Source organism: Scatophagus argus, chromosome 20, assembly GCF_020382885.2.
Source record: "Scatophagus argus isolate fScaArg1 chromosome 20, fScaArg1.pri, whole genome shotgun sequence".
NCBI classification, from domain to species: domain Eukaryota; kingdom Metazoa; phylum Chordata; class Actinopteri; family Scatophagidae; genus Scatophagus; species Scatophagus argus.
This window is the reverse complement of record NC_058512.1, coordinates 2,139,381-2,153,431: the sequence shown is the minus strand read 5'-3', so window position 1 is coordinate 2,153,431 and position 14,051 is coordinate 2,139,381. Positions and strand designations below refer to the sequence as shown.

The 14,051-nt window shown below is 44.9% G+C and overlaps 1 protein-coding gene across 2 annotated transcripts in view; it reads left to right on the top strand.

The window, feature by feature from the left end:
• cwc27 (CWC27 spliceosome associated cyclophilin) overlaps positions 1-14,051 on the top strand; it is a 68,300-nt gene that overhangs the window by 8,161 nt on the left and 46,088 nt on the right. For both annotated transcript variants that reach the window (XM_046375712.1, XM_046375711.1), the window contains exons 11-13: positions 5,357-5,460; positions 12,371-12,480; positions 12,560-12,663. In XM_046375712.1, the coding sequence (XP_046231668.1) occupies positions 5,357-5,460; positions 12,371-12,480; positions 12,560-12,663 (318 nt within the window). The remainder of the gene's footprint in view (positions 1-5,356; positions 5,461-12,370; positions 12,481-12,559; positions 12,664-14,051) is intronic.

Sequence of the window (14,051 nt, the reverse complement as noted above, 5' to 3'; positions counted from 1 at the left end):
CACTTGCTCGCTGGAAACGGTTCCAGACGGCGACGCATGTCTAAGACGAGGTGGTTTATAGACTTGAAACTGAATAAAAAACCGTCCGAGCTCCGCTTGGACTGTGAGGAGTGTCAACATTTGTGCAGCTTCTACCCTCAAACAAGCAAACTGTCAGAAAATTCATGACCAAACGTAAAAGAAGCACCTGATCGTGGCTGACTAACAGAAGGCCAAAGGATCTCGTCGGTGACTCTGAGGCAGAAAGAGGAACCTTGGTCCACTGCGCGGGTGATGTGTTGGTCCACATCGCTGTGCAAAGTCATGCAAATTCCTGTGTTGAGGTTGGATTCCTCCACTCCAGCTCACAGTTCTCCTTGGCTTTTGACCAAGCCATGGAGTGCCCCCTGAGGGGAGTTCACCCAGCCATCTTGTTATTCTAGCACATTCATCCACATCACTTGCTCAGTCGTTAGACTGGTTTGAGTCCACCCGAAGCCGGGAGAAGCTGCTGCTGCTGCCATCCCTGCGGTGTACTTACTCTAAATAAGACTTAGGTGTTGAATTTTACTTTTAAACACATATTTGACTTGTTGCAATTATGCTGTGGCTGTAGTTTAACTTCAGTCTGTTTGCCTCTGTCAGTTATTACAGTCACTTGAAGGCCAGAAAAGGAGAATACAGAGAAATCCAAAAAAGGCCTGCTTGAGCATTTTTGGAAAACAACAGAATTTTTGATGCACCATACACTCATCGCTCTACTATTTTTAAGGTTTTCAAATTCCTGTGTCAGCCTCAGACGCCTGCCAGACACTGGAGTATTAAACGCAAGGTTCTGAATCATGAGAGAGTTCTTGGTGTCCTGCCAATCACTTCATATGCTTTCTTTATGAAAAGTTAATCATCCACAGCTCTCTGGGTTTCACTTTTGTTGAATTTTCTGAGAGTGACAGTAGCTGGCAGCCCCCAAGTGGACCCGGGCCACTGGCTCTAGACCGGATCCACTAAAACGATTCAGATTCAGATACGTAGCTTTGCAGATTGAGGTCTGTTTATGTGGCCACTAATGACAAAATCTGAGCGGCTTTTCTATCTCTGCTTGGCCTCATGTTTTTTAAATGGCCATTGCAGTCTCCTCTCCTGCTGGCTCAGGGAGAGTCCTGATGGATGGGTGGATGTCTTCTCTGTGGTTTTGGAGAAAAGGGATGGATGGCACACTTCACAGACTCCTCCAAATCCTCTTCTCCATCCATATATATTATGCAGAAAAATGTGTTCCAGACTTAGTGGTATTCATGCCGTTCAGAGTAAGAAATGAGAATGAAATATCCAGTTATGCTAAGCTAACCAATCAGCCTCAGTCAAAACGCCAAACAAAATGAAAATAGTTGAGCAAGTTATGATTTATCCAGTCCAGGCAAAAATATGGTTCTCTTGTTATATTTAAGTGTGTAGAAACATAATAATTTGTAGTGTTGTGATGTGAGGGTTGTGACAGGAACTTCCTGGAGCCCCTGGGTGTGTCTCAACAGGTGTTGTTGGGGGCTTTTCCTGTCCTTTCTGGCCTCTTTTGTCTTTATTGGCACCGCGGCTGTGGAGCCGATTGTTTGGCCGTTGCCGTGGATGCGTCTCTTGTTTTCCGAATGGCGGCGTGTCAAGGCAGGCAGAAAACGATCACTCGGTCCAGGGTGTTCCTCACTGGAGAATATATCCATAAAAACCTCACCTGTCTGTCCTGGAGAAGAGGCTGGACTGAGCTCCGAGGGAGGCCTCCCGCATCAGTGTGAACATGTACTGCATGTTTAAAAGGAGTGGATACAACAAAAATATTCTGCGTCTCATAGTCTAGTACGGTAGTCCTGCAATAGATCACCTGTGATGTTCAGTATTTCTTTTTCAGTCTTTCAGGTGTTGATTCAGGTTGTTTTTAAGGTTATAGTTTTGTGGGAAATAAACCATTTAGGTTAGAAATGTTCCAAAACACGACAACAACTCACAAAATCAGAGTTAACAAGTAAGGATTGCTGAAAACAATGTTAAACAAACAAATAAATCATCTTTAAGAAACGTGTCTGATTAGTATCACTGCAAATCAGTCCTCACCAAAGCATCTGACTTGCAGCAGATGTTCACAGGGCAGCAACTGCACCCATTATTGTACTTATCGATGAAGCCGCCGATTATTTTCATGATTAGTCGATCGGTCGTTGATTCTACAAAAGTCCAAAAAATTGCAAAAATGCCAACTTTACCTCATGTAGCTCTGAGAAGCAGCTGCAGTCTTTGAATCACTATATAATATTTGCCCACCTCTCGTTTGCATTGGCATGCTGCATGTAAATAACATGCCTCAGAAGACGGGTTTGTTGTCATTGCTCCTAGACGGAGCTGAGCTGCGACTTCCTCAGGCAGGCCAAGGCTGACTCTGCCAACCAGTTCTGCTCTTGGCAGCTCAGTTTGGATTCGCCTGCAGAAAAGAGACGACTAACGACTTCTCGTCTGACCGATTCCTCATGTGTGTCCTCGGGAGCAGCAGGAAGCTAATGAGAGACGTGACATCAGTCAGCTCTTAAAGGCCACCTTATTTTCTGTAACAGTAAAATGTCAGCTGTGCAGACTAAATGTGGGCAAAGTGTCAAATTATTAGCTAAACGTTAAGTAATCCATGTGAGCGAAAGGCTCAGGCTTCAAACTGCTCTGAATAGTCGCTTTCCAACATTTTCTTTTACTTTCCCAACAATCTGACGACAGCTTGTCATGGATTTCTTTATTGGTCATTTGCTCCAGGCACAGCACGCCCTCCAAGTGCTGGGACGCGCCCATCCACTCGCTCAGTCTGTCTGTTTGCACCAAGGTGATTTACATTGACTCTGACCAGGACTCTGATCTGGATCATATTTTATGGAGAGAATATTTTCTGGTTTTCCCTCTGATGTCCTCCAGCTGCTCTGTCTGAACTCTCAGTAATTTACAGAGTTTCCTGATGAACAGATAGCTCTTCTTGTTGCAAAACTGTAGCTGCCCATAGCTAGTTAGTTCACTTAGCTATTAGCTGACTCTCCTCACTTGGGCCCACCTCGCCCCAGGCCTGAAAACTTCGTCCTCCCAGCCATCCAAAGCTGTAAACACCAACGCTCCCCTGGTGCTCCAACCTTCCACTCGTCTGAGCTGATGGGACCGCTAGCTGCACGGCTAAGTGGGCTAACTAGCTGAGCAAAAAACTTTATTTGTTGCATATGCCAGACACCTGCACAAGGAAGAGGTGGCGCTCACGAGCGCTGGGTGCTGCCCCAGTTGGTCGAATTCAGGAAGTGAGTCTCAAAAGCACAGCAGCAGAGAATGAACTGAGGGGGCAGTAAGATAAATAAGGAATTATTTTCAAAACTTTGTCATGCAAAGATAGTGGAGTCACAGAATAAAAATATAGAACTGGAAATTAGCATAACTGATCTACTTAAATATTTGCAGAGTTAAAATATCACTCACCGTCAGAGAATTAAACAAAGGTAACATGAGTGTTGGGAAGCTAGAAACAAAAGAATGAAAGTTCCAGATTAAAGAGAAGAAAAGGATATAAATGAATGTCAGTCCGGAGGAGCAGATGTAAGAAACAAAGGCAGCCATTGTTTGATCTGGAGATGCCTCACATGTTTCTAGGCCAGGGGCCAAGACTGTGCAGCTTACCTGTGCTTTGTGGCTCCACAAGAGAATGGGACAAAAACAGAGCTGTCAGGCAGTACAGAAATATTATCATTTCCTAACATAACGTATCTGCTCTGCAACTGGCAGTAGTCTCGATCATGTGAAAGGGAACAGTAATCAGCATTGCTGGGTCAGCCTTCTAGCCTTTAGTTTTGCATGAGCTGGGCTTCGGGCTACCTGCCAAAATGGACACTACCTTGAGTCAAGGAAGCAAGGATGTGCCTTGGCCTGCCTCTGCCATCCAGTTAAAGATTTTATAAAGATTTATAAGAGCGGCTGGACATGAGCAGAGCCTGTAATGCTTAATGGAACGGAAGTATAAAGTTAGCATAGTTGTGGATTTTCACGTGTCACATGATGTTCATGTAGCTTATCGCACGCAACGCGCTTTCATCCACTGTGTCGTGCTGTGCATGAACATTCACTGTGGGCACACACTGACGTGGAGTTGACTCGATTCAGACTCAGGTAACGAGTGTGATGACTCGACCTGACAACATCAGAACAGGTTTGCAACTTGCACCACCCATACCAGTCAGTTTTGTGGAGGGCACATCAGAACTAATCAAGGATTTGAGACTCAGCATACGGGAAAGATTTTGGTTCTTGATACTGGACTTGACTTTGGATTTGATTTGGGACTTGCTGGTCTTGTCTGGACCTGTTTGTCTTGACTTGTCCTGTCTTGATTTCAGATTTGTTGGCCTTCACCTGGGATTTATTTCAGGACTTTTCTCTTTTGATTTGGGACTTGCTGGTCTTGTCTAGAGACTTGTTGGGCCAGACTTGGGATTTGTTAATCTTGACGTGGGATTTCGCTCTGGGTTTGTCTTTGTTGACTGAGGACTTGATCTTGATTTGGGACTTGATTTGGACTTGATTTGGGACTTGTTCATCCTGACTTGGGCCTTCAGTCTGAACTTTATTTGGGACTTGGTCTTGACTTGGTACAAAGGTGTGAAAATACAGTTTGAATGCTTCCCCACCTCTTTGCTTATGTACAGCTAATCAAAGTTAATGTTTAAAAGCCTCGTACTGCAGCACGTGGGATTTGAAACATTACGCTCGTGCGCTGATGTGCGGATCTAATCTGTGTTTATTATCACATTTTAATGGGTTAAAAGTTACAGCTGTAATGAGGGAATGACAATCACTCATCTCAAAACAAGAAACACGTGTGCATTTTTCTCCCTTGAAACTGCTCGACCGCCGCACTCCTTCTGCTGCTTTCCAGGAGCCTGGAGGGGATAACAGTTACTTTATTAAGACTCCATCAAGTTTACTGGAGCAGCACAAGCTTTTAATGTACATTCTTCATTCAGACACTTGCACAGAGTGTTTTATGTTTGTTTTATATACCCACGTAATTAGCCACGAGCATTAAATTTTGAGAGGCACGAAGTTTCAGAACAATTGATGTTTGTTTGTGAAGCCCGGTGACTTTGCAGGGTATTGATGTAAATTTTTTCTCCGTGATGTATATGTTTATTTTACAGCAGGAGCCTGCGGAGCCAGCAGTCTGCATAAACTATCCGCCGTACATTTCTCATGGCTGACTTTTCTCTGTGAACCTGTTGCTCTGTCGCCGTTCTTGTCTGTTACAGGTTTAATTCCTCGTAGCAGTTATGCGTGTTGAGTTTTAAATTCTTCAACCTCTCTTCTCTCCCCCTCGCAGTGATGAATTGCGGAAGGAGGCGCGGCAGCTGAAGAAGGAACTGCAGGCCATAAAGCAAAGGAAAGAAGAGGGTTCAAAACCTGCGGCAGATAAAGTCACGGAGGGTATGTGCATATTGTATCCCGCTGCCTTCGCTGATGCCTCACTGGTGCTCATCACACTGTGGATTTATTGGGAAAAGGTGCGTTTTAAGGACGTTTGAAAAAGAGCTTGAGAGTGTGAACAAAGTGTCTAAGAGGGTGGTCCCTGCTGCATTCTCTGCTAATGGACACTGAGACAGGCAACCCTCTGATTTTGTCAATTAGTTGCAGACGTCCACCCCCCCCCCCAAGGGTCTGCATTTTTGTGTTGAAGCTCACAGAGAAGTGTGTGGGTGCAAATTGTTGAGTGGCCGCCGCCGTAGTCGCACATCAGACTCTTTGTGTGTTTGTTAGTTTGCAGCTTTGGCCGTTATGAGTCTGTTAAAAAAAATAAATAAAATCTGCCCCCAAATCTCTTTGGGTCCTCACCGCACTGCAGTCTGTCATAATGCCGTCAATCTTTGGATTTTTACTGATGGTGAAACACATTTTTGAAAATGACCAAAAACCGCTCAGGCGCAGAGGCTAGCTTGAGGTTGTGTGTTGTTTTCTTGTGCAACAAAACAACTTAGCTCGTGGGGGGTTCTGCAGGGACCAGCCTCAGCGTGGGCCAACATTTACTGAAGACCATGACGGGCTTTTGTTGTTCAAACATTGTTTTTGTCTCCACAAACACTGATGGTTTTATGTTTTTAAACACAGACACTGAGCCCACTGCTGATTGGTTCAAGATTTCAGTTGAAAGAGCACAAAACACAATCGTGACATTGTCCTTTAATGCTGAGATTAGCTCAGATTCCGTCGGTGAGTCTGATTTAATGTGTTGCTCTTTGTGGTATCTGCATGGAGTTAAGCTGTTTCTATAAACACTCTGAGCAGAAAGAGGCCTCCTCTAATAGACCCAGTTAGAGACCCGAGTGTTGAGTCAGAAACAGCCCTGCATTGTTATACTGAGTGGCATCCAACTTAAGCTCCTCCATTATCTTACAAGGTATTTAAACTCTGCCAGGGACCTTTGTTTTGTGCGTCTCTGGCAGCTTAGCCAGAGGGAAGGAGTTTCTTTTAAAAGTTCCTCATTACATTTCTGCGTTGGAAGCAAAAGTTAATTCCATTAGATGGAATTCTTAGATGTCATGGGCCAGTGGCCACTGCAGGGGAGACGGATGTCTGCTCGAACGCTGTAAATCTGGAAACTCAGCTCAGCCACAGAGGAACACTGTGGTGAGGGCTCGTTTTATCTCATCCCACTGCAGTTAGACACACACACACACACACACACACACACTCGCATTAAGGCTCACACTGACACTGCCGTCACTTAAAACTTGAATGGTTTCTCCTGGTTCAGCGCTGACCTCCCTGTGAGGGTCAACCTCTGCTCTCGTTTCCCTCCCAGGCCTCTCAGTCCGGTCAGTGCAGGTACAGTCAGGGTACACATGATGTGGGTTTGACCTGCATGATTTTTCAGGGCTGCAGCTGACATCCATTCATCAATCTTTTCGTAATAATTAAAAAAGCGTCAGAACTGTCGGTAGCGTCTCCATGTTGTTGAATTGTTCATTTGACGTGAGCACCGGTCCAAAATCACATCACGTGACAACGGCGAAAATCAGCAAAAGTTAAAAATTTAAAAGCTGGACGGCGGAGAATGCAAAATTCCCAAAACGTTATTAACGTTATTTCAGAAGATTCCAAAACTCATAGAAAACACTATTTTTGAACTCCGAGGGCTCTCAGCCTAAGCCAATAGTCCACTCTTCCATGCAGATCTGCAGGCACAGCCGCTGCATGTGTGGATGCATCTCCAAAAGTGTTAGGATCATGTCAAAATATGTTTGTGTTTAGCTGAAGCCTCATCATCTCAGCGGCGTGCTTCTAAATTGGAAATGTTTCACATACTTAACATACATCTGTGAAAACAACCAGAAGACACTTTATTATCGTTTACACATGTACAAATATCAGACAGACTGAAATAACATCAACATGGCAGCTGGTTATCAGAAACAGCTGCTGCGAAAAACTGCATGTTCACAAGGAAGTCGGATTTAAATCTGCATTAAAACATTAATACACAAACCAGTGTGGTATAGTGACGCAAACAGTGAAGTAACTGTAGGTATTAGTGTAGGTATTAGAAAACACCATGTGAAGCTACAAATATGCGCGTATTTATGTTTCCGTAGCCACGACTTTGTTTGAGACAAAAGCTCCCAGTTCAGCCGCTGTCCCCAAGTGCTCCATGACGGCTGCTTTCCGTGACGTTTGAGCAGCTCCTGGAGTGCGGCCACTGATTTGACTTAAAGTGAAACACCAGGCTGGACTGCTGTGCTGAATCCTACCACCAGGTGTCACACGTGAGCCAGCAGTTGAGCCCATGAATGAGAGTGTAGCCGCACCGCGGTCCCTCAGGACAACGTTCAGCTGAGCTTTTCTTCTGCTAAAGCTGAACATCTGAATAATAAATCATTTATTCATTAAGTAAGTCTTGATGCAGCTTACATTCTTGTTCTTTCTGTCGTTTATCGCACAGCCACAGTAAACGTTTCTCACCGCAGAGGACCAATTTCTCTACCTGTAACGCCTCTCTAAAGGGTTATGGGACCGTCCCGTCACAGATCTGTCGGAGCCCAGTCATCATCCCCACAGTGAAAACCAAAGTTTTCTCATCAGGATTCACTGCCAGCTTCTCGTTTTGTTTTTGTTTTTGTTTTTTTTTTTCAGTCATCCTTTCAGTTTTCATCATATAAATTATATATAAATTTTCTTCTCTCTCTCTCTCTCTCTCCCTCTCTCTCTCTCTTGGCGTGATCGCTGGCTACCGGAGCCAAAAATAAGACAGCCATTTTGAAACCAAAGTCCATCCAATACCCGCCGTCAGTGATGTGCCAGCGGTCTTCCTCGCGCGTCGGTTTTCCTCAGGTTAAGCCTGTGTGCTCCTGGTGTTTTATTACTCTGCTGCTCGTTGCAAATTGTTGACTTTGAAGAAACGTTTCAGCCAAGTTGATACTTGAGATGCCAATTAGATTAGCGTGTTATTTCGCCATTTGACAGTCAGTTATTTTCACAGGACACTTACGAAATATTAAGCAGGCTTTGTTGTTGCATAATCGGAGATGGACAGTTGCTGCTGACCTCAAACTTGATGACAAATTCATTTTCAACGTGTTTTTTCATTTGGTCGTGAATGTGATACCTCAGGAACGCCTTCAGGGAATTTCTTCAAATTGGGCAAAAAAACGTCCACTTGGACTCAAAGATGAGCGGGTCAGATTTTGGTGGTCAAACATGTTTTTAAGCGTAATCAAAGAATTAGAACACACTAATTAAAATTTCACACAAATGTCTAAGTGGTGACATTTTATATCCAAAGGGCCAGCTTCCCTGTGACCTCCTGATGTTTTCTGTTTAGCACCATAACTCAGAAGGTCACCATACGTCACATGTGCTCTGGTCTTCGCCTCCTGTTGTACAGTCTGATGGCGCCTGAAGCTCTGCCCGCCTCCCGCCGCTCGATGTGGAGAAACTGAGAAAGGTTATCCAACGTGTCCGCCGTCCTCCTTTCTGCCAGTGTTTCCTGTCTGTCCGGTGAGACGACTGGCGTCCGAGCCTTGTTGGCAGTGTCGCGTTATCAGTCCAGTTTTTTATTGCCTTGGACTCCAAGGTATGAGTCCACCCTCTTCACTAACTTTCCCCGGCTCATACCTGGACGGTGGATGCCCCGGTCCGCTCGCAAGCTCGCCGGTTTCGATGAAACTGACCGCTTGGTGACGCTCTGAAGACAGCAGGTTTCTCACTGGAATCAAACATATCGGTTTCACAGCTGCTTTGACTTCTCTTTGAAAACCGTTGTCTGTTTAACAGAGAAGAGGGAGCTTTTATCCTACAGAGGGGGCGCTTGTTGTCCACAACAGCCTTCGGTTGCTACAACATCAGCGGGTTGATTTGTAGCCCTCTTGAGCCCAGGTGACAGGAGGGGGGAGGAATGTAGTTAGAAAGGCCATCAAACTCAAAGATAGTAGTTAGTGACAACAGCTGGAGAAGGTGATGTGTGTTCCTCACGTAGGACCTCAGGGCATCATCAGTCAGCATCCAGCATGTCACAGGCTGCAGCGGGGAGGCAGAGCTGGAGAGGCGACCGGGGGCGTGGGGGAGGGGGGGTGGAGGCTGGAGGGAGATCACTTGTTGGTCTCATAAATCAGGAGAAAAAGGTTTGCCCCTCGGCGGCACAGCAGACTTCCATGTTGACACAGCGGGAAGTGGGGAGAGTGTGGCACTTTGATTTCCATGATTTTCCCGTGTTTGCTCAGTATTCACAGCCCGAAATCCCAGAGAAACTGGAATAATTGCACGGTTTTCTTAGATGATAGCCGACCCAAACGCCCCGCGGGACGTTTCTCCTGATTTGAACTGTTTAGGTGTGAATGCAACACTTTGCCCTCAACGAGAAATGTGACTTCTGTCTGTTACGTAACTGAAATATCTCCCAGTTGTAGGAAGGAGTTTAAACAATAAAATAAGTCACGCATACTTTGATTTTATATTTGATTTATTTTATATTTTAGCTTCTTGGTCTCTGTTGACAGTAATGCTCTAATACCTAACTCTATTATTAGAAAAATTAATATTCAAATTTTAATTTGTAAAAACACAAACATTTTACATTTAAACAAAAAAGGCTCCCTCTGGTGCTGTGATACAATGATAAAGAGCCTCCTAATTTAAAGGAGCAGTTCAACATTTTCAACATATGTCCAGTGTTTCTCCGTCTGTCCTCTGCTATTCCCAGCTCGGGTCCTGGTGGCAGCAGGTTGGTCAGGGTCTCAGACATCCGCCTGCACAGCAGGGCTTTCCAGCTCCTCCTGGGGGATCCTTTTTAGTTATTATTAGTTATTATTCCCAGGCCAGATGAGCCACACAGCCCTCCAGAGAGTTCTGGGCCTACCTGGGGACGTGTTTCTTATTTATTAATCATTTGAATTAATATATCTTTGTCTTGATGATAATGTTTTCTTTGATTTTTGGTGGTGCAGAGCCAGTAACCTCAGGTTAGTTTCAATTCATTAGGTCTAAAGCTTTATTTTTCTCTTTTTACGTTGCAGCCTTCTGTAATTTATTGTCTATAAGCGGATCTCAGTACGCAGTTTATCTTTTGACAGTCAAGTCCTCTGAGTCTTAACTGCTCATGACTAACAGCAGTATAAAAAATAACTCACATTAAGAGAAACTCGTAACAGTGCAGCTCTCGCACTTGCCGTCTGCCTCGGCGAGGCTTTCGCGGGCCGAGCTGGGAGCTTTACAGACGCATGTTAAGTGCATGAGACACCCATGTCAGCACGCCGATTGTCTCTCCATTCAGACATGACGAGAGGCTGCGTCACGCGTGCCGCCGAGGGGGAAAGTCAATCCAGCCAATGGACGTCAGCGCTGTGACTTCGTCTCTCTCTGCCTGCGTTTGAGAAGTCACACAGATCATTCCTGGTCATTTCAGGGCCCCGCGTTCCCATTAGAGCTGCAGCCTGTGATTACTTTCATTCTGCATCAGTCTTTTAATTCAGAAAATGCAAGAAAATGGAGGGAATATCCACAACGGCTTCCCAGAATCCACTTCCCATGTCTTGTTTCATCCGACCAGCAGCCTAAAGCCACAGAGATATTCAGTTTACTATGAGAGAAGATTAAGAAAACCAGAACATATTCACACACGAGAAGTAAATTTTTGCCATTTCAAGTTTAATTTTTGTCCAAGAAACCAAAGATGTTCCGATCAGAGTCAGAGGAAAATCAGAGGAAAGCAGAAACCCCTCAAATTAAAGAGGCTGGAACCACTTAATGTTTGGACTTCTAGCTTTAAAAATATGACTGAAACGACGGCGGTTAATTCTCTCTCAGTCAATTAATCTGTGGACGAAACTGATTCAATCAAAAGGTTAGCGGCTCTCGTTCCTACTGTGTTAAAGCATTTAAAGACCTTTGTTTTATTTTGCTTTCCTCCAGCCAAAGCGAACGTGGTCCTCGTGTGCTTGTGTGCCCCGTCTCTGCGGAGGATTGACGGGGGTCTTTCCCTGCCTGGGAGCGATCAGTTACATAAGGTTTTTGGTGTTTGGGTATAAGGTAGCAGTCAGAATGTAGGTCATCTCTGAGAAAGATAAAGCGAGGGGTTACCGGGTCGGGGCTTCAGTTCGCTGCATCTGTGTGAAGGCTGGCAGCGCTTTGGATTCATGCAGAGCTCGTCACCCTGAGATGAGAGGGCTGCCCTGCGCCGCCTCGTCTTTCCACCTCGCTTACTGTCACATGGCGTACGGCGGCAACCATCACAGCTTGACGGGCTCTGCTCACTTTTATCTTTTCTCTCTGATCGTGTTCGAGTGAGGCGGTGGTATTTCATCTCCCTAACATCAGGGAGCTTCCTGTTGTCCCAACTTGCTTCAGTGTGCTGTCACAGGAAGATTGTATTTCTCAAGACGCCTAACTTTTACTTTGGCGGGTTGCAAGAAATGTGAATCCAAAGGGGGAAACGAGGGCAAAATGGCACGTCTAAAAACTGTGTGGTCACTAAAACATGATCAGTTCTTCTGAAAGGAAAACTGAATGGTGAAATCATGTTGTTAATTTCCCAAAAATGTAATCAATATATTTAATATTTTAGTTATTTTGAAATCTGTGTCCAGTCTTCCATATCCTCTTGTTCTGGTTGTGCATTATTTTAGCTGTACTCCTTATGCGTTGTGCAGAACGGGATCGGGTCTGGGTGGGGATCGGGGCCTCCAGAGTAGCGTGAATTTCTCTTTTTGCTTTGCTGACAGACAGTCACTTGAGTTGTTGAATTTTTAAAACTAATTTGTAAAGTCTGGTTGTTGTGTCTTGAGAGCCACCAAAGATTTAAAAAGTAAATGAAGAGTTAATCAGCACGACGTCTGCCGTGTCTCTGCAGTGGATCAGAAGCCGTCCAGCGAGGCCGTGGCCGAGTACCTGGAGGGTCGGAAGAAGTACGAAGAGCTCAGGAAGCAGAAACGGAAGAAAGGCTCAAACAGAGAGGAGCAGGTAAAAGAGCGAGTGACTCCGTCCTCCCTGAATGTGCTCATGTGCTCTATGATTGATTATGTTTTATGTTTTCTGGTAGACGCTGGCCCTCCTCAGCCGTTTCAAGTCCAAGCTGTCTTCAGCCATCACTGAAGCTCCGGAGGAGGACGTGGAAGACCTGGAGGAAGATGACGACAGTGGATGGTCAGTGGAATCAAAACAAAACGTTCTCAGCTAACGGTCTTAATCGATTAGACGATCAACAGACAGAAAATTAGCTGATAACCGTTTTGATGATCGATTCATTGTCTCGGTTATTTATGACAATTAATGAAGAGTCTTTGGCCAAAAGAAGCAATTTGAAGACGTCGCTTTGGGCTCTGGGAAACTGACGAGAATTAATCAGCAGGTTAATTGATATGATGAATCGTTAGTTTCACTGATTGGTCCATCAGGTGTCAGCTGATGCTGTCTAGCTGCTCTGATGTACAGCTCCAGCTCCACTGGAGTGCTTTTACATTTTGGTTCAGTGTCATCACTCCGGTAAACCCAGGACCTGCTCAGCCCACAGACATGGTTAGTGGACAGTTTAGCAGCTAAACAGCAGTGGAGACCAAAAACAGAGCAAAAAGACACTGAGTGTGACTCCAAATAAAAGCTAATGTTGCCTTGCGTGTGGCTGTGTGCTGCTGGCCGCTCCCACCATCAGCCGGCGGAGAAACCGCAAATTAAAAGTATTTATTGTAGAAAAGCTGAGCGGGATCACCTTTACCTCATCTGTTCAGCTCAGTTTTCTGTATCCTCAGCCATAGTGGGCGGGGCTTAAACCAGAACTGGACTGGACCAATCGGACGTCATTAAAACTGAGCTTCGGGTCAGTGTATTTGAACAGACAGACGGAACAGAGTTTTAAAGAAAAGCTGAATGAATAACCTTTCAGCTGTAGGGGTTTTCCTTCATCATGAGAGATCTGACAAATTTACTCTCTTGTGATTCTCATAAAAAAACAAAAAAGGTGCTTTATCTCTGCCGCGTTTAAGACGACGCCTGTTAGGAGTGTACACACAAACAAAACGACGCCAAGCTGAACAATACAAATACATGACGGTTAAAACGTTTGGGTTGTAATTATGTGCAGTTACAGTCGTGTTGTAGCAGCCTAAGTTATGTTTTTTTATTTTGTTTCCTACTCTAAATCGAACGCTGTATGAGACCAAGTGAAGTAGCTGCTGTGGAAGCAGCCGTGCTAAGCTCTAAATCACCGACGCTATTCGCTCTAGCAAATATTAGCAGCAGCCGTGAGCAGCATGTGAGCACATCACAGTCCCGAGTGTTCCTGGAGAGTTCAAGAAGCAGTTTGGCAAATGCTGTGTTTTGTGGACGGTTCGAGTTCAAGCATGACAAAGTTGGCACGAGAAGGCTCCTTTCATTAGCCTCTGCTGGGTTTACACAGTGTTATTCCCATTGATACCTCGCAGTGAGCACAGGATTGTAAAAGAAACCATTTATTATAAAAGCAAGAGCGACACAATAAAGCAGAAAATCCTTCTTTGTACCATGAATGATGGAACTGACCTTTGTCAGATCCAGAG